Source organism: Primulina eburnea, chromosome 2 (genome assembly GCF_022965805.1).
Source record: "Primulina eburnea isolate SZY01 chromosome 2, ASM2296580v1, whole genome shotgun sequence".
Lineage (NCBI taxonomy): Eukaryota > Viridiplantae > Streptophyta > Magnoliopsida > Lamiales > Gesneriaceae > Primulina > Primulina eburnea.
This window is the reverse complement of record NC_133102.1, coordinates 39,657,002-39,676,644: the sequence shown is the minus strand read 5'-3', so window position 1 is coordinate 39,676,644 and position 19,643 is coordinate 39,657,002. Positions and strand designations below refer to the sequence as shown.

Genomic DNA, 19,643 nt, shown 5'->3' with positions numbered 1-19,643 from the left:
ACAATAACTGAAGGAATTGAGTTCTATTTATAACTCATTCATTCCTACAAATATTGTAAACATTCGATGTGGGATTCATTTTTGTTATTATTTTATTTAAGACGTGGACCCCACCTCTCACCTAACAATTCTCCCACTTGAAGACTTGATTCCAATCATGTCTTCACACCATCAGTGCAGCAGTTCATACCTCCTTTGTTAGTTCAGGAGACCAAATGAAGTGAAACACAACTTCAGTTTTTCAATGATAACAGCCTTCGTGAGCATATCAGCTGGATTCTTGCTTCCAGGAATCTTCTCAAGCTTCAAGACTCCATTCACCCGATCTCTAAGGATCCTCATTCAAAGGATTTGTTTTGGAACACCCAAATCCTTCAAAGCAAATTCTTTTGATAACTCTTTCTCGAGTTTATCAATCTCCTCCAGACAAGCTACTGCTATCAACATATCATCTACATATATCAGTAATATGATATAATAACCATCAAGCTTCACATAACAACAGTGATCAGCCTGATAACTCAGAAAACCATCATTATTCATTACACCATCAAACTTCTTGTACCACTATCTTGGAGCTTGTTTGAGACCATACAAGCTCTTCTGAAGTTTGCACACCATTTTCTCTTTCCCCCGTACTTCAAATCCCTGTGATTGATTCATTTCTTCATCTAGCTCACCATGAAGAACCGTCGTCTTTACATCTAACTGTTCCAGATGTAAATCTTCTTTTACCATCAATCCAAGTACAGTCCTGATAGTAGTTAACTTTACGACCAGAGAGAAAATATAAGTGTAACCAATGACTTTCTTTTCACCTTTTACAAAAAGTATTTCTTTGTACCGCTTGCTACCGTCATGTTCTAACCGGTACTCCCACTTGCTATGTAAAACCTTTTTACCTTCAGGAAGTTCTGACAACTCCCACATGTGATTGGATGACAGTGAATCCATCACATCTTCCATGGCAAACTCCCACTGTTTAAAGGTCTCAAAACATCCGATTTATTTTTCTTAAAATAAACCCAAAATTTCCTGCTCGAATCGTCAACAATAGTGCCATAATATCTTGAGTGATCTCCAAGGGATGTCACAGGAGATGGTCCACATACATCAGTATGTACCAGCTCCAAATCCGCCGATATCGATTCTCTGACCTCTTTTGAAAAGCTCACCTTTTTCTGCTTTCCAAAAAATACAGTTTCACACAGCTTGTGTTCAACGATCTTTAATCCCGGTAGCTTTCCGTTTGAAACAAGCATCTTCATTCCCTTATCACTCGTATCCCCAAGCCTACTATGCCATAGATTTGAATTAGCTTCAGCATCCACAGCCGCTAATTTATTTCTCAAACTGGAAGTCATATAAAGTGTTCCAGTTTTCTTTCCTCGAGCAACAATCATGGCTCCTCTTTTCACTTTCCAAGAACCATCACCAAAGGTCACCTTATGACCTTCGTCGTCAAGCTGTCCCACTGAAATCAGATTGTGTGTCAACTTTCGTACATGTCTTACTTTGTTGATTTTCCAGACAGATCCATTTGTCATCTTCATCCGGATATCACCCATACCAATTATTTCCAAAGGTTTTCCATCAGCCAGGAAAACGTTTCCGTAATCTCCCGCAATGTAATTATCGAATTCATCACTATTACCAGTGGTATGAAACGAAGCTCCCGAGTCCATAACCCAAGAATCAACCGGGCTTTCCATCGATAGTAATAGAGCATATGTACCTCTTCAGTAACAACATTAGCGTTGTTCCTTGTTGATTTGCAATTCCTTTTCAAGTGACCAGTCTCACCACAGCTCCAGCACTTCACATTCTTTTCAAAGTTGCTTTTGTCTTTTCCATTTATTGACTTGGACCCACCATGCCATTGGTTAAAACTCTTTTCGCCACTCCTGTCTCTTCCTCTGTTCTCGAGATTTAGAGCAGATCTCAATGATGTTCCTTCACCAGAATCCATCTTGCGAACTTCCTCGGCAAGAATTTGATCTCTGACATCATTGAATTGTAGCTTTCTTTTTCCAACAGAGTTGCTAACCGCTGCCCGCATTGGTTCCCAAACATTTGGTAAAGATGCCAAAAGAATAAGTGCACGAATCTCATCATCAAATTTAATTTCAACCGATGTTAGCTGTGAAACAATCGTGTTGAATTCATTGATGTTTTTAGCCACCAATACATCTTCTCTCATCTTCAAGTTAAATAACTTCTTCATGAGATGTACTTTATTATTTGCCGATGGCTTTTCGTACATATCCGACAAAATGGACATCATCTCCTCCGTTGTTTTTGCCTCCGCCACGTTATGTGCCACGTTCTTCGTTAGGGTCAATCGTATTACACCTAACACTTGTCGGTCAAGAAGCTTCCAGTCATCATCTTCCATCTTTTCCGGCTTCTTTCCTGATAGAGGTTGATGCAACTTCTTGCTATACAGATAATCTCTAATCTGTAACCGCCAGAACGAAAAATCTGTTCCGTCGAACTTGTTGATTCCCGGTCCCGATCCATCATCTCCGGCCATCACTTCTCTAGCCTTAGCAAAAAATCTAAAAAATATTTTCTGATGTGGAAGATCAGACAAAGCTGCAACCACAGAGCATACTCAGAATTGTTAATAATTTTCACAACAAGGCTCTGATACCAGTTGTTGGGTAATTACCCCGAAAGCGATGCCGATCACGATGATAATAGTACCCAAAAATTGCGGAATAAAACAACCAACAACAACACAAAGATTTACGTGGTTCACCCAATATATGCTACATCCACGGAGCACTACAACTTTTATAAACGGAAGAAATATTACAACAAGTGTATACACCAATACACTCAATATCTCACGATCCCAACCCCGAGTATACCGAGAAAATATTTTCTCTAACTCACAAAAGAGAATTTCCGCACTCAAGAAAAAAATACACTCTTTTTTTCTATGCACTCTCTTTTTATCAAAGCTGAAAAGCTTTTGATTTTGGGATACAATAACTGAAGGAATTGAGTTCTATTTATAACTCATTCATTCCTACAAATATTGTAAACATTCGATGTGGGATTCATTTTTGTTATTATTTTATTTAAGACGTGGACCCCACCTCTCACCTAACAATGTCCTTTGTTATTTTCCACCTATTATTGGTGGTCCTTGTATTCCACTAACATGATTTTTCACATGGCGATCCTTCTTTTCTCGGTTGGATGCTCACATGTTCCTTTTAACTTTGTCCAGGAATCTGTGACTTTCGTTGTCCTCGATGAAAACGTGATTGTGGTCCATCCCCACTTGTGCTTGTGTCGGTAAAGTATTTCCGATCAGATTTCGGTTTGAATCCTTTACCGAATTCAGGTTTCTTCTGGTTTTGGCATTCAAGGCAGATGTTTTCTGACCATCTTCCTATATGTGCCATGTTACAGAATTTTCGGTGAGTCTCTTTACTGGCCGGCATCTTGTTATTCCACAAAAGATTTCTCTTTTTCTCGAATAAATCTTCTGCAAAACTTATGGTTTTTCCTGTCATGGTGTTTAACAGGAACGAACCGTTCACTGAATGATTATAAAATTTGAACGGGAAATTGACTTTGTCCATCTCAGTGAGACAGACTCATAAACCCCATGCTCTTCGTGTAGACATATCATCTTCAGAAATTGAAGCAACGAGGGGTGTTTCTTCTGTTGGAGGGTCCTTGATAAATTTTTGAACATTTGTATCTGGCCTCCTTTACTTGATGAAATGAAAGGCTTCGTGAGAACCTTTCCCTGCTGGTTCTGATGCTGCACTAAAAAAAATATAGCTCCAAAACATCTCCTCTGGACAAATAATAATTATTCGCCCAAGTTTCATGAACAGCTTCCTGGATCCATTTTGGTAGTCCTGAAATTTCCGGAAAGCTTGTGATGTAGTATAAACTGAGGCAAGAGCCCCGAATTCATACCATGCTTTAACCTCCTTTGGATATGAATTTGGTTTCATCCATACCTTGAGATATTTTCCTGAAACATCAACCCTGTTAGTAGCTGGGTTAATTCCAATTCTTGTTTTCAATTTCTCCCAATTCTGCTGATAAACCTGGAATGGATAAATTGTTGCTTCATTAGTACCAACTTTAGATTTGCCTTTGTCAATACGAGGCCTAATGTTGATCTCTCCCTCTTCAATCCCCGAGGTGAAGGGTTGACTTGAAGACTCAAGATAAGGATCAGGAGTCTCAATTTTTGTTTCAGCTGACTCATCTGGTGATGATCTTGACTTAACACTTGTGCAAGGGTATTCGAATCTCCCGCTACAGGTATAGAGTCCTGTACTCGAAAACTCTCTATTTGGGAAACCAATGGCTTCTCAATGCCTTGGAGGATAGGCCTTTGCAATACAGACCATAACTGAGTGTATGCCTGTAAACAACCTGTAATTCAATCAGAGACAATTCTCTTATCAGCTTGTTGTAGCCTTCCCGCAACTTCTGCGTTAACGGCCAACTTGTTGAACTCGGTTTGAAGCATTTCAAAGCGTTCCTTCAAATGCCTCTGCATCTTGATAATAGCATCAATGTCAATGTTGTCCATCTCTTGTTAAAAAATCTGCAAGAATATTTTCATGAGATTTTATTATCACAATATCAAAAATATAATTCTGACATAGTGCTTGCCATCTTAATAATCTGGCTTTCTCAGGTTTAGATTCAATTCTATTCCTTAAGAAAGCTTTCACCTGTGTATTATCAACTTTCAAAGTGAATTTCTTTCCAAGTAAGAATAATGACCATTTTTCAAAAGCCTTTTTTACTGTATAAAATTCTTTCTCGTTGATATGACATATGATGGCTTCTGCATTTGAGAATAACCCACTACAATATCTACATGGTTGTTCTTCATCTGGTGTGAGCTTAGTAAGAACTGCTGCCCACCAATGATCACTGGCATCGGTATACAATACCAGATCATCTTCGTCTTGAGGAATAGCCATTTTTGGAAGATTTTTACAAACCTTCTTTAAATGGATAAGTCCTTCTGTGTGCTCTTTTGTCCATATAAATCTTGCATCTTTTTTAATAATGGACTAAACATCTTCCTGTATTTTGCTAGGTTTTTGATAAACATCCCAGCAAAATTAACAACTCCTATGAAACTTTGAAGTTGCTTTTTGTCTTTGAGACTTTCTGGAAAATTCTGCACTTTTTCCACTATGTGTTCTTGCAGAATAATTCCTGATCCATCGATTTCAATCCCGAAGAATTCAATCTACCTTGTAGCAATGACTGCTTTCTTTTCAGATAAAACCAGTCTTTCTTTCTTGCAAACATTAGAAAAAATCTCCAAATACTTAACATGTTCATTCATATCTTTAGATGCTATTAAAACTTTGTCAATGTAAACAAACATAAACTTAAAATAATATTTAAATATATTATCCATTTTTCTTGAAATATCTGGGGTGAATTAGCCAATCTCATTGGTAATACTTTCCAAATATAATGTCCTTGAGGTGTGGAAATAGCTGTGAATTTCTTGATTTCTTCATGCATCCGAATTTGGTAAAATCCAGACTTACAATCGAATTTATAGAAAATCTTGGCGTTGCGTATACAACTAATCAAGTGTTCCCAACTCGGTATAAAATACCCATCAAACTCCAGAATTTTATTAATTTCTTGATAATTAATAACCAATCTGGGTTTTCCTCCTTTTATCTCACAATGATTTCTTACCAGAAAACCTGGACTGCTATATGGTGACATAGCTGTTTTAATTAAACCAAGGTCCAAATCTTCCTTTATTATAATCTGCATATCCCTTTGATCAATGATGTTCATTGGGATGGGTTTACAACGAACAAATTCATACTTCTTTGCCTTTCTTAATCTTAAGGCAAGCCTTGAATTGATTTATGTCCCACCATGCCAAGGGATCTTCATTATAATTTTCTCTGATCCTTTTCTTGACATCTTTCAATGATACATTAGCTTCAAACTCTACTTCATTTGTATGTAGAGTTATCTTAAGGTATTCTATATCTTCTGGTTGGAGTTCTTTATCTGCTCTCAACTGGAGCATTGTTTCTCCAAACCGTCTTGAATCCTTCATTTTTGGGTTCAGAAGTTTTCCTGAATCACCACGCTTGCTGCGAAACTGGATTGTCAATTTTCTGCAAAATGCCTCTCGTAGTCTCTGGACTATGATTTTGTGAGCACATGGTGTTGTGAACACTAATCGTCTAGTCTCATTTTCTTGAGTATATAACTTAAATATTTGTAGGAAATTATTTCCTAACTATATGTCAGCTCCTGTATCATGAAAATAAATTGGTGGTGTCTTTACCTTATACCAAGGTATTTGTCCAGTACCGCCAATCATGATTTCAGTCATCTTAATCCCTTTATATAGGATTAAGATTCTTCTGGAAAAATCTCTCCCAGCAATCTTGGGTAATTCTTCTTCTAAATTATTTGAAAAAACTCCTCGTTTTGCTGTGCATATTCCAGCCCCTGAATCAATATAAGCAACAAAGTATTATGCCTTATATTGTTCATATAACATTCCTACTGGAATGTATATGGAAAACGGACTTGTGGTCATTGGATTTTCCACATTTTATCCTCTGCCATAAACTCCATTCCATAATCTAGACGTTTCCAAGGTTTGTGTTCCTCGAGAAACTCTAGTCCAAGAATCAGTCGATCTGATTCTTTCCCTGGAATTCCTTGGATATGAACTTCCAATTCTCCGATATTAATCAGACCTTGGTATGTTCCTATCGTAGGTTGTTCCAAATAGTATATGATATTACAAGGAAATTGATTCTTTTCCTTCGTAATATCAAATACTATTTCTACTTCCTTCCACTCTTCTGGGCATCTAAGCTTTCCCATTGTAGAGAAACTTTTTAACTCCTGTTGGGTTTCTATGACAGGCTTTTTTCCCCATATATAACTTGTAATTATATCTCATTGAAAAGATAGTCTTCTTGATTCCAATCTAAGACTTTGATTCCTTTGTAGAATCGGTTCGTCTTGGATCTGAATATCTGTTTCCTGTATTAAAGGAAACTCGACTCTTTCTGGATAAATTGCCTGAGCAAATTTTCCGAATATCTCACGGATTTCAATAAACTCATTTTTAATAAACAATTCAGAATGATTTGTATTAGATAGAGCATATGAAATCTGATAGGTAATAGAATATGGCCTAGTACCTTCCTTCATCAGCCTTTTTTCCTTGAAGTTCTGATGTAAAGTCAAAGCTCGACTGAAATCTCGATCTGCCAGGCTGTAGGCTATCTTTGGATAGATTACTCCTACAATCTTCCCTGCACAGAGGTTTCCTGAGATTGTTCCCAGTACTGAATCTTGTAGATTCCCCATTCTTTTATCGTCTATACAATATCAATAGGAGAATCTATCTCTTCTTTGAAAGTAGCCTTTATCATAATCTGGATTGCTCCGATATGAATCCAGGACATGGTCCTTGCTACTTCTATCTTGAGTTTTTGTAATTCCTCCTTAATTTATTCGGAAGGAATTAACTGCATCTCCATTCTATTTCATGTAAGTTCCATTGGATTGTCATTTCCATTCTAGAAATTTTATAGATTAGATGATGTTTTCTATTTCTTAGGCCAAGACTTCCTAAGAATTTTTCTACTTGTCCTGCAGAGAAACCTTGATATCTCTGTAGAATCGGATTTTCCCTCATTATTCTTTGAACCATGTTATGAGATATTGTAGTCTGGCTGAAAAATCCAGACAGATCTTCATGTGTTTCATGTCGAAACACCTCGTCTTCAGTCAGATTCCGATTCTGTTCCATCAGATTCTTCCTGACTTAAGACTTCTTCTTCTTCTTCATATATACTTTCATCTGAGGCAATATCCTCAAACCGGTATACTTGAATAAGATCTTGGTAATAAACTGCTTCTTCAATATCTGGGGTAGGATCAAAGCGTTTAATACCTCTTTTTTCATTTTCTGGACAGTTGGTCGAGATATGACCTCTTGCTCCACATGTCCGGCAATTACAGTCCTTGAAACTTTCATTAGCCCGAGTATGAGCTCTTCTGAAAGTTTTCTTTGTAGGTGTTCTTCCTGTGCTTCGAGATGAACTCGATGCTTGGGATGATATCCTACTTCTTGATGGTCCGCTTCTTTGTCCAGATTTGTAAGATTTGGCTTTCTGTCTAGACCATACTCTTCTTGGTTTCCAAGAACTTCTTCCACTTCGAGCATAAGGATGAGTTCTAAAACTTTTTCTTTTATGCATATGTGGTTTACTTCCAATAATTGTTGGAAGATCATTTTCCTTACAACACAAAGGAGTTCTTTTGTTGATACCCCTTAATCGTTTGTAATTCTTTTGTAATGCTGCCATATGACACCATTCTGCCAACTTTCCTTTAACTTTCCTTTAAGGAAAGAGGCTCTTCTTGCCAACGTATCTGGATTACCAGGTACGTATTCTCTTATGAGCATTCTCTCCAAGGGCTTGGCATTTTTGCGAAGAAAAGCTGCATAGCTATATCTTCTCCGACTCCTGAATTCCATCTATATTTAGTGAATAACATAATGTATTCATCTACCAAACATATGTCATGTAATTCAAGACTATACAGAACTTGAGTGTATTTCTTCTTCTTCTCTATATCTTGACTATTGAAATAGTTTACTTCTATAAAGTGTGCTTTAAATAGGGTGACCATTTTTTCAGCGATCTCGCTAAGAGATTCACCAGCTAGGACTGACTCCTTAATGTCTAATGAAGTCATGTCCCAAGCAATTTTTACTGATCCCATAAGACTCATTTCCAAAAGTTTAATGAATCCTTATTTATTGAGATCGAGTGTTCCTGCTGCAATTCTCATAGCAGATGTCCAATCGTCTATGAGATCTTCTCTGTTTTTGAAGTCTAATACATCAAGGTTAAGCATAACCCCATAAGGATGTATAGGATCCAAAACAGTTTTCCCATAGGGTGTTTGGTCCAAAAGAATTTGATTTCTCCTTGCCCTTGTTCCCGCTGGGTGTGATCCTCCAACAGTATGGAAAATTGTTTGAGATTTTCTCATATTTATATTATGACATCTCATACTTTCCCTTGGTGGTTCCTGAGAAGATGACCAAGTTATAACAGGTGGTGTTTCACCTACTGCTGTGTTCATCTTTAGATCTACTACTTTGATATTTGCGAAAGATTCTGCAAGCTCTTGTAGATTCTCCAGACCAATCCTTTCTAAAGTTGTCATCAGATTAATTTCTTTTCTGAGACCGACTTAATTAGATTGATCATCTTTTCTTCTTCAGTCAAAGGTTTTGACACCACTCTGGTCTTTCCTTGTTGATGTAACAAAGGTTCGGTACCAAATGATGGTGGTAATCATCCTCCTGAAGTTCTTTTACTAGAACTTGATTGTTGTTCTAGTTTTTGAATTCTTGTTTGAATATCTTTTAATATCCCAAGAATTTCTTCCTGGGTTTCAAGGATTTTGTCAACACTTTGAGGTACAAAGTATAGCATATTGCCATAATTTTGTACGGTCTTCTGTATTTCTCTAAGATCTGAAGAGAGCTTAGAGGAATCTGGAACTATCTCTAGAAACTTATTTGTTTGAATCATAAGTTTACCTGAGGGTGCAGTAGCTTCCCTTTCTGTTTCTGATATCTAACAATAGTTAGATGCACTTGTTTATATTCCAAAATATTTGAATATTACTTGTAAATTATTTTTCTCGAACCGAAATTCGGGTTCATAATTTTTTCAAAATTCTCCTTCTCATACAATTAGTTACTAGTAATAATAAAATTTGTGTTTGAAATAAATCAACCTTTCGCTCTGATACCATTTTCTGAAGCGCGGGGATCAATTAAATTTAAATAGGAAATAAGGGTAATTTTGGTATTTTTGTCAAAGTTTTCTCTCTCCAGGGAGTTGGGGGAAATTTTAGTTTGTTTTAGAGATTTAAAGATACTTTACTCTTATAGCAACTTGAATTAACCATTTTCGTAAAAACTACGAAGATGGACAGGAAAACTTGCAGTAAGAGCTCAGTTCATGTTTGTGTGGGCCTAAGCTTGGAAGAGGACACTTCGGGTATGCATATGTTTGGTTGGGCGTCTATTCAAGTTCCGGGAAGACCATACCTATTGCCATCCCAATAGCAGAGATAAAATAAGATTTTGTGTCAGCCAGTTGCCTATACTTGGCCAAATTGTTTTTAAAAAAAATTGATTTTGAAGCCTTAAAAAAAATTGGATCTTACACTAGTCTTGATAGCAACCGAAGCCATTATTTAAGCACTTGGCCCAATTGCTTGTTTAAAAAAGTCTCAAGCTGTCATCTCTTCAAAGGGCGGATCTAAAAACTCTCCATAAATGTCATCCTTCAAATACTATCGGTCGACGTCTACACTGAACCAAAATCCTAGTTTCGCCTCTCGGCATCCATATTCTAAACAAATTGTATATGGCAATTCATACATTTTTTAATATCCACGCACATGTATGTATGTTTGTATGTTATAAAATGTGCAAGCTATCTGTTTCTTTTAAATTATATTTCTTATTTTGTATATTTCTGTCAATTAGAATGATGTTTAATCAACACATACCGACTCATAATTATTAAATATCTATTCTCTCTGCGTTTGTTTTTTATATAATGGAATACTTGATGATGGAATCCATTTTTTACTAAAAAAAAAAAGGAGAAAAGAACGAGTCCTAGCACCTTTGTCCCCTTGCAATTGGCGTATTGCTTGTCCGCACACATGTTTCTTTTTTAAATTTCCTTTCATTAATATCCGTTAAAGCTTGGTAAATAATTAATATTAATCTACACAGTTTACAATACTTATACATATTTAAACAATAATATATCATTACATTTAATCTGAATTAAGGATTGATCGAAAAGTGTTTTTATACACAAAATATATAGGAAATCACATTTTCTTTAGGTTGTATTTGGACCAAAGGATTTGTATAAAAATCGAAAAATAAAAATTTTTCACTGAAATCTACGGTTGCTTAATGTCATGCCAATAAGTCATTAATCTGACCTTAAATTGTGTCAATCAACTATTAATCTGACCTTAAATTGAGCCAATATTCATGAATATAGGCTACATCATGAACAATCAAGACATCTCATTGCTGCACAATTACGACACACTATCATTGTAAAAAAAAGTGTAGCATTTAGCCGCATTCCTTCAAAGATTTTTCGTCCAAATTCTGCACATTTTCGAGAGGTTGCTGCCCATTCTCGAGCATTCAGCAGCCTTCATGTTCGATAATTTCCAGCTGATTACTTTCACGTGTTTGAGACAATAATCAGTAAGTATGCTTATATTATATATTTGAATAAAGTATTGTTCACTTATCTTTTGTAAGTTGGCTTATATAAACATATTTAGATAACGTCTTGTACACTAGTTGTCGTTTGGTAAGTAGACTATTGTGTTAAAAGATTGAATATACATAAGATCCATTTCGTTCTACAACTTGTTTTAAAATTCAATCGAGTATGTTTCCTCGTTTCAATATTATATTGATTCATTTCAAAATTATGTTCTATTCGTTTCAAGATTATGATTTCAGTTTCATGTTATGTTCTAAGATTTTGCTACAAAGCACTATTATGATTCAATTTGATATGAGTTTGGATTTCCAAAATTTTATAAGATATGACCTGAAGGGAAATGTAATTTTCATATTATATTGATTTCCCTAATATTATCTTTTCCTTGTTGATTTGCTTGAGTATAATATTTAATTATGGTTTTTCCTTTCTAGATAATTATGTTAAGATTTTATTGTGATATAATATCATGTGGAATATTGAATTTTACCTTTCTAGATATTATTTTAAAGATTTTTTAGATATTATATTTATGATAAAAATCTTGGAGATATGGTATCAATGTTTAAAAGGAGTTTATTTCTTATTAAACTCTCACTTTCCTTGTGAAATAGGTTTCCTTGTGAAGATAAAGTCTACATCTATAAATAAGAGACCAAGGACATCATTGAAGCGCTCTCTCTTCTCAATCAATATACACGCACTGTGCACGTCATGGTTCTCATAGAAAAACATCCTACAAAGACGTTGCTGTTTTAAAGAGGAGTCGTCTGTTTTGTTTTTCACTCTTTGCTTGGAGGTTTTCATGAATGCATAACTTATGCACTTTTGCACGTTCAGAATTTCAGCGAAAACCTTATTCAAGAGACGTGTTGTGTTTGAAGAGTTGTGACAGGGTGTTGCCGTGAATGTTGGGAACATCTCCAGACAACATCTGGGAAGAAGTTGGCCGAAGATTGCTTCTCTTGGATCTACTGTTTGGCAACACGTTTTTGCTTTCTTGTTTTAGTTTTATTCTGGTTGTTTGTTTTTAGAAAGCATTTGTTTCCTCAACTTGTTGAGGAAATTGATTTTTGTCATATTTAATCTTGTCCATTTATTTATGTTAAGTGAATTTCTGTTATAAAAGTTAATTTTCCGCTGCATGTAGATGTTGTCCGAGATGTTGTAACATCTGACACAACATTTAATGCTGACAAAACACAAATTTATTATTTCACATCGTATACTGATATTTCTATTAATTTTGATATCTATCGGACGAAATAAACCTTACAAGTGGTATCAGAGCCTACTCTTGATATACTAAGTGCTGATTCTGGTTTTTGTTTTGTTTGACAAAAAAAAAAAAACTAATGGACATCTCGTTTGCAACCGCGGGACTTCGACCACCAGTACTCGATGGTATTAATTACAGCCTATGGAAGGTTAAGATAAGATACTACATAAAATCTCTGGATGAACAGGCATTGCAGCGTGTCATCAATGGATGGACTCCACCAGTCATGATAGATCAAGAAGGTGACAAACGGCCAAAGCCTGAGACTGACTGGACTGCTGATGAAGTGCAAAATTCAAACCATAACTCAAAGGCTTTGAATGCTATATTCACGTCGGTTGACATGAACATGTTCAGTTTAATCACAAATTGCACTTCGGCTAAAAGTGCATGGGATATTCTCCAAAGTCACTGTGAAGGGTCTGAGAGTGTGCGACGAACCAGATTAAGGATGCTTACTTCCGAATTCGAGATGATGAGGATGGAAGAATCTGAGAACATACTCGAGTACGATCGCCGCCTACGGGAAATTGCTAATGAGGCATTCAGTGTTGGAGAATCTATCTCCAACGAGCGTCTAGTTAGCAAAGTCCTCCGTTCTCTGCCTGAAAGATTCAACATAAAAATTTGTTCAATAGATGAGGCTACGGACACTTCTAAAATGGCATTGGAAGATCTTATCAGTTCAATACGTACCTTCAAGATGAATCTTGACATGCAGAAGAAGGATAAAGGGAAGACAATCGCACTCCAAGCTTCAAATGACTCTTACAATGAACTCCTTCAAATATCTCAAGAAGTCAATGATTCTGATCTCTGCGAGGATTCTATCTCATTTATCACAAAAAAATTCGATGACTACTTGAAAAAGAAGGATACGCAACCATCTAAATTTCTTAGCCCTTCTGCACCTGGAAAATCACAAAAATACCCTGTCAAGCAACAATTTCAACCAAGAAATGAAGGTAAGGGACAATACAATTCAAAAAGGTATGATTCTGTGCAGTGTAAAGAATGTAAGGGATTTGGACATTATGCTAATGAATGTGCTAACCGATTGCGAAAGAACAAGGGCTACAATGTGTCACTAAGCGATGAAGAATCCGATACTGAAGAGAAATCCACTAATGAAGAAAATCAAACCTCCTTGACTGCACTATTGACAGAAAATCGCAGACTGCAAGTGAATCCTTTAGGTGTTGCCCTAGGTGTTGCTACACCTGGCCGCAACATCTGCAAAAATTCAGTGTGTTTGAAATCCACAACTTCTGTAAATTCGAATGGAAATGATGAATCAGAAGCTGATGATGAAGAGATGACTCTTGAGAGTGTGCAAAAACTTTATGAAGAGTTGTTTGAAGATTGGACCAAAAGAAACAAGTTGAACTCCAGTCTTATGAAAGAGAACACTGACCTAAAAACCGTGGTTGCTAAACTTGAGGTAATCCTAAGCAAAAAAGATTTGGAACTTGGAAATATCAAAGAAGAACTTCAAAAGGCAACTGAAACCTTGTCCAAGTTTCATTCGAGCACATCAAAGCTTGAATCCATACTTTTGATGAGAAGAGATGACAAGAAAGGGTTAGGGTTCAAAGACAATGTGTTTGAAATAGGTGAATCTTCCAAGTCTACTGTTTTTGTGAAGGAAAAGGCTGATACATTTCCACAACCACAGTCCAATTCTCCAATCAAAAGGTCTTCACCAAGAAAACAACCTGCTGCACCAATCGCTAAGAAACGAAAACGCAGTTATGTATGTCATTACTGCTTTAAGCCTGGTCATATCAGGCCCTACTGTTTTAAACTCAGTGATGATCGCATGAATCAAAAATCGAGTCGGATGTTGCCCCGAATGTTGTCCAACATTTCCCTCAACACCTCCAACCGCCGACCTACAGTAAGACAAATTTGGGTCCCAAAGGTAAAAACTCACTGTAAAGTTGTCTATACTTCATTGAAAACTGATACTGCAGGTCATTGGTACTTTGATAGTGGAAGCTCACGCCACATGACGGGTTCTAAAGAACTTCTAATCGATTATGTTGAACAAAAGTGTGGTAGAGTGACATATGGAGGGGGAGAAAGGAAAAATTGTAGGAAAGGGTACACTGAATGTTGAAGGACTACCAAGGCTTCACAATGTGCTCCATGTTGAAGGATTGAATTCAAACTTGATAAGCATAAGTCAATTATGTGATGATAATTTGCTTGTTAAATTTGATGAACATAATTGTGAAGTGTTTGATGAATCGAATGTGTGTATTATGACAAGCACAAGGTCCTCCGATAATTGCTATCAAATAAGTGAGGAAACTTCATGCAAGCATGTGCAAATTACCGAACTTGATCTTTGGCACAGAAAACTCGGACATGCGAATTTTAAAACCTTGAAGAACCTGAGTAAGTACGATGCAGTAAGAGGTATGCCTAATCTTTCTACTGGTATACCATATGTTTGTGGGGATTGTCAAAAGGGTAAACAGACCCACGTGTCGCATCCAGTGTTGCCAACAACTGGGACAACACGATGCCTGGAATTGCTACACATGGATCTTATGGGTCCTATAGAAGTTGAAAGTTTCGGAGGTAAGAAGTATTCATTTGTTTGTGTTGATGATTTCTCACAGTTTTCATGGATAAGTTTCATTAGGGAGAAATCAGACACTTTCAATGTATTTAAAAAATTGGTCACAAGGATTACAAACTTTCATAATTTGAAGGTGACAAGGATAAGGACTGACCATGGTAAGAAATTCGAAAACACTTCATTCTCATCTTTTTGTGACAAAAAAGGTATTTCACATGAATTTTCTGCTCCAAAGACACCACAACCAAATAGGATAGCCGAACGTAAGAATAGAACACTTCAAGAAATGGCAAGGGTGATGTTGACTTCAAAGTGTATTTCAAAGCATTTTTGGGCAGAAGCCCTTAACACCGCTTGCCACATTTCAAATAGGGTGTATTTGAGAAGTGGTTCGACTATGACATCGTATGACATAATTATGGGAAAGAAGCCTAACCTTAAATATTTTCATGTTTTTGGTTGTGTGTGCTATGTTTTGAATGACAGGGATAAACTTGAAAAATTTGACTCAACAAGTGATAAATGTTTGTTTTTAGGATATGCCACTAATAGTCGTGCTTATCGGATGTTTAATCTTAGAACTAGGACTATTATGGAATCTATTAATGTTGTTTTTGATGACCTTGCAGATCTCAAAAAGAAAACAGCTGAAAATAATGTGGATGAGTTTCTGGAAATTTTCCAATATCACTGGAAAATGCAGATGTTGCCCCAGCTGTTGCAACATCTGACACAACACCTGACACTGAAGTCACTGAAGCCGAGGACGAAACGAATAACGATGATGGACATAATATTCCAAGTAAAATTCAGAAAAATCATCCATCATCTCAAATAATTGGAAGTATGCTTGAAGGTGTCCAAACTCGAAAGAAAGAAAAAGTGGATTACCGAAAGATGGCTGGACTTATTTACATGAGCTCTTTACACTCATAGATTGAGTGAATATCTACTGGAAATTGACTTCAAACGAGGTGAGATAGACAAAACTTTTTTATTCAGAAATCTAAAGGTGAGATTCTTATTTTTCAAGTCTGTGTTGATGATATAATCTTTGGTTCCTCATCTCAAAAGCATGCTGATAATTTCGTTGAGTGCATGTCATCTACATTTGAAATGAGCATGGTTGGTGAATTAAGTTTCTTTCTTGGTTTACAAATAAAACAAATGCATGATGGCATCTTTTTGTGTCACTTTCAACGACTGAATCCGAATATGTTGCAGCAAGAAGTTGTTGCACTTAACTTTTGTGGATGAATCAAATTATAGAAGACTATGGACTTAAGAGTGAAACTTTAGTTGTTTACTGTGATAATTCTAGTGCAATTAATATTTCAAAAAAAATCTAGAACAACACTCTCGAACTAAACACATTGACATTAGACACCACTTTAATCGAGATTAGTAGAAAAAAGATTGATTCGAATTGAATCTGTTGATACAAATAACCAACTGGCTGACATATTCACAAAAGCATTAGACTTTGAGAGGTTCTCCAACCTTAGGAAATCTCTCAGCATGTGTTCTGCCTGATCATTCATAGATGTTGTCTCAGATGTTACAACATCTCGAACAAGACTTGACATGCATGTGCATTTCTAGGACTTAGACATACTGCATTTGTATTCATACTGTTATATGATGTGTTATCACAATGTTGCATAAATCTTCCGGTGCTCTTACAATTTCTTGTTCTATCTAAACTTAACACACTTGGATATGATTAATAATCTGATTAAATCACAAAGTAGTTGAAGGATGATCATGTACTCCATGATATTATCCCATACGAAAAGTGACTTGAAAAGATTGAGTAAAAAGAAAAATCAATTATGCATATGCTCTGTATCAGAAAAAAATATGGGAAAAAGCTATCTAAAAGAGTCCAATGAAGACTGTGCTTTTAGTGTGAGAGCTAGCTCTTCTGAATTTCATACAGAAGGTAAAATAGAAGAAATTGGAAAAAGCTACCTAGAAGAGTCCTAAAGAAGACCGTTCTTCTAGTGTGGGAGCTACCACTTCTATGATCAGAAAGTTGTTAAGTCACCAAGTGTGAAGAAAAAATCAAAATTGTTTTTCTGGAATTATGCGTGTTGTCAAAAGATATTGTCAACATTTGTGACAACATTTCATTTGTGAACATATCTCATATTTGTTTTCATGTTTCTATTTCTGTTACATTCTGTTATTAGGCATAAATAGGTCATGCATAAACATAACATTGTGAATATTGTTGGTCAAGAGGGTATGCATATTTCAACAGAGAAAATTCGATGAAAATCCGGATTTTGCTAGAATCCAATATTCGTGATTTTTGATGGTTCAGTGGTGTTAATTCGATGTGGGTTTCCATTCTGGAATTTTTTTTGAAATGATTTTTGACACAATTATCTCAGTAATTTTGGATAGTGATTACGGGCTAAAGCTGATCTTGTCTCCTATGAGAACTTAGTTTTTGACTATCGTCTGACTATAAAGATAGATGTCCATTCTGGACAAAAAGGGGGAGAAGATGCGACTCAAACTCAAAGGACTGTGAATTGAAAGGATCACATGATACCATCTATCTGATACCTTTGCTTGATTTCATTTTTAATGTTCTACTCAGTTAAGGTTCTGCTTCCCTGATGTGTTTCTGTTCTAATGAAATGAACTGTTAATGATTTTTGCAGGTGTTGGCTCAGGTGTTGCCAACATAACGAACAACACTCGTACCAACTTGATTTTATTCAGAGGGAAAAAAATTCTAATATTAAGGGGGAGTTAACTGGAGTTCAACTGAGAAATTGAGTTTGATTTGATTTTGTTCAGAAAGGCAAAAAAAGGGAGATTGAAGGGAAATATAATTTTCATATTAAATTGATTTCCCTAATATTATCTTTTCCTTGTTGATTTGATTGAGTATAATATTTAATTATGGTTTTGTCTTTCTAGATAGTTATGTTAAGATTTTATTGTAATATAATATCATGTGGAATATTGACTTTTACCTTTCTAGATATTATTTTAAAGATTTTCTAGATATTACATTTATGATAAAAACCTTGGAGATATGGTATCAATGTTTAAAAGGAGTTTATTTCTTATTAAACTCTCACTTTCCTTGTGAAATAGGTTTCCTTGTGAAGATAAAGTCTACATCTATAAATAAGAGACCAAGGACATCATTGAAGCGCTATCTCTTCTTAATCAATATACACGCACTGTGCACGTCATGGTTCTCATAGAAAAACATCCTACAAAGACGTTGTTGTTTTAAAGAGGAGTCGTCCGTTTTGTTTTTCACTCTTTGCTTGGAGGTTTTCATGAATGCATAACTTATGCACTTTGCACATTCAGAATTTCAGCGAAAACCTTATTCAAGAGACGTGCTGTGTTTGAAGAGTTGTGACAGAGTGTTGCCGTGAATGTTGGGAACATCTCCAGACAACATCTGGGAAGAAGTTGGCCGAAGATTGCTTCTCTTGGATCTACTGTTTGGCAACACGTTTTTGCTTTCTTGTTTTAGTTTTATTCTGGTTGTTTGTTTTTAGAAAGCATTTGTTTTCTCAACTTGTTGAGGAAATTGATTTTTGTCATAATCACTAGTGTTAGGTTTTTGTGTAAACATTGTGGTTTTCTAGTGATTAATTTTTGCCATAAGGCACCGCACAAGTATTTATACTTGTGCATATTTAATCTTGTCCATTTATTTATGTTAAGTGAATTTGTGTTATGAAAGTTAATTTTCCGCTGTATGTAGATGTTGTCCGAGATGTTGTAACATCTGGCACAATATTTAATTCTGACAAAACACAAATTTATTATTTCACATCGTATACTGATATTTCTATTAATTTTGATATCTGTCGGACGAAATAATCCTTACATGACCGTTATACGGTGGGATTATAACCGTTGTATGAACTCGCTCCTTAGCGGGTTAACAACGAGGGACTGATATCTGTAAGGATTTTTGAATGATGATAAGATATGGCCTCTATATGGTAGGATTCAAATCGTTGTATGGCCTCGTTCTTTAGATAATTAATAATTTAGGGACCGATATCAATAAAACATGAAAATGAGATGAAATTTCAGTTAAATATGATATGTCTGTTTTGAGCTATGTTTCTCATTCTGTTTATTCCATGTCCCGACCCTTGTTGCGACATAACACTTTCGAATTTTTAAATATGTTCTTGGGATCATATTAGAGCTTAGATGAGGTGAATAAATTCTTTGATTGTTTTCTAAACTTTGAACCGTTCTTAACAGTTTTTATTATGTTAAGAAATTTTCTTGAAAGTCTAGACTTGCTGGACCATTAAAAATTTTAAGTGCGAAAACGGTCTGGCATGACTAGTGATAAACTATATTTGACAGTTTAACGAAAAACGATAAAATTTGCAAGAATGTTAAATGCGTAAAGAAATAACACAAG

At 35.8% G+C, this 19,643-nt stretch overlaps 1 protein-coding gene across 1 annotated transcript; it reads left to right on the top strand.

Annotated features, from left to right (window-relative positions):
• Nucleotides 1–12,709: 12,709 nt before the first annotated feature.
• Nucleotides 12,710–14,752, top strand: LOC140824291 (uncharacterized). The gene has a single exon (XM_073185891.1). It carries the CDS (start codon nucleotides 12,710–12,712, stop codon nucleotides 14,750–14,752), a length of 2,043 nt encoding a protein of 680 aa, XP_073041992.1.
• Nucleotides 14,753–19,643: the final 4,891 nt, after the last annotated feature.

What these genes read in the sequence shown, in the direction of transcription:
- LOC140824291 (XM_073185891.1), top strand. Translation starts at nt 12,710, where the DNA reads ATGGACATCTCGTTTGCAACCGCGGGACTTCGACCACCAGTACTCGAT.